Source organism: Herpailurus yagouaroundi, unplaced genomic scaffold (assembly GCF_014898765.1).
Source record: "Herpailurus yagouaroundi ecotype Mexico unplaced genomic scaffold, PumYag 73493, whole genome shotgun sequence".
NCBI lineage: Eukaryota > Metazoa > Chordata > Mammalia > Carnivora > Felidae > Herpailurus > Herpailurus yagouaroundi.
Window position 1 is genome coordinate 1 of NW_024421035.1, and position 1537 is coordinate 1537.

General features: G+C 61.2%; 1 protein-coding gene across 1 annotated transcript; it reads left to right on the forward strand.

Annotated features, from left to right (window-relative positions):
- Positions 1 to 95: 95 nt before the first annotated feature.
- LOC121026314 (CD276 antigen-like) lies at positions 96 to 1533 on the forward strand (the record flags this gene model as incomplete). The annotated part of the gene is made up of 2 exons (XM_040469175.1): positions 96 to 429; positions 1043 to 1533. Coding segments are annotated over exons 1-2 (786 nt in total), but the record flags the coding sequence as incomplete, so codon positions are not given.
- Between the last annotated feature and the right edge of the window lie 4 nt (positions 1534 to 1537).

The following is a 1537-nucleotide window of genomic DNA, read 5'->3' on the forward strand; positions in this document are numbered from 1 at the left end:
TCAAGCCCCATTAATGACCCCTGTTCCTCCAGGTGCCCTATCCTGCACCGCAGACCCCCACCCCCATCCTTGCTTTACCTCGACCCCTGCCCTCTACCCTCTGCCCCACTCCAGCTCCTTACTCGAAGCCCAGCATGACCCTGGAGCCCAACAAGGACCTGCGGCCCGGGGACATGGTGACCATCACGTGCTCCAGCTACCGGGGCTATCCGGAGGCCGAGGTGTTCTGGCAGGACGGGCAGGGTGCGCCCCTGACCGGCAACGTGACCACGTCGCAGATGGCCAATGAGCAGGGCTTATTCGACGTGCGGAGTGTCCTGAGGGTGGTGCTGGGCGCCAATGGCACCTACAGTTGCCTGGTGCGCAACCCTGTGCTGCAGCAGGACGCTCATGGCTCCGTCACCATCACGCCCCAGAGAAGCCCCACAGGTTTTTGGTTTTGGTTTTGGTTTTGGTTTGCTTAAATCTCCAGTGAGGGCGGGATGTTTGGGTCCTATCAGCAGAGGCTGCAAGATTTGAATCTCGCTCCCTGTCTTCAGTCTCCCAGAACAGCGGCATTCTTGTAATGATAACAGGAAAGATAAACAGGATGGGGAGGCGGGGAAACTCACGTTGGTGGTGGGGGTGAGGACAACGACCACAGGCCTTCTACCGCTCTCCGGGTTTCCTGACTCCAAGGCTCAGGAAACCTCTGGAAAGGATGGAGAAGCATTCAGATCTCAGCAGAGAGCGTACGGATAAGAGAGGGAAACGGATCCATCTCAGGGGAGGGGGGTTGTGCTAGGGTTGGATGCTGCCCTAGGACTGGCCCCCGGGGAGAGGCATTATCAGGCCAAGGCCAAGCTGCTGTGATTCTTGTCATAAGATTAGGGTGACTCCACGTCTGGGAATCTGGAAACTCAATCTGCTTTTGGGTCTGGAAAGAAACTGGGAAGATGGACCAGGAACTGGGAGTTAATAGAGGAGGAGATCTGTGAGGCTGTGGGCTGGTACCCCGGCTTGTCCCCGCCCCTCCTTACCGCCTACCCAACCTCGCCCCCAGGCGCCGTGGAGGTCCAGGTCCCCGAAGACCCCGTGGTGGCCCTGGTGGGCACCGATGCTACCCTGCGCTGCTCCTTCTCACCCGAGCCCGGCTTCAGCCTGGCGCAGCTCAACCTCATCTGGCAGCTGACGGACACCAAACAGCTGGTGCACAGCTTCTCCGAGGGCCGGGACCAGGGCAGCGCCTATGCCAACCGCACCGCGCTCTTCCCCGACCTGCTGGCGCAGGGCAACGCGTCCCTGAGGCTGCAGCGAGTGCGGGTAGCTGATGAGGGCAGCTTCACCTGCTTTGTGAGCATCCGGGACTTCGGCAGCGCTGCAGTCAGCCTGCAGGTGGCGGGTGAGCGCCGGGAGGGGGCGCCCTCCCCTGGATGCCCGCCTCACTTCCCGCCGCCCCTTACCTCTTGTGCCATCACGAACCCCATACATAACTCAAGCCCCATTAATGACCCCTGTTCCTCCAGGTGCCCTATCCTGCACCGCAGACCCCCACCCC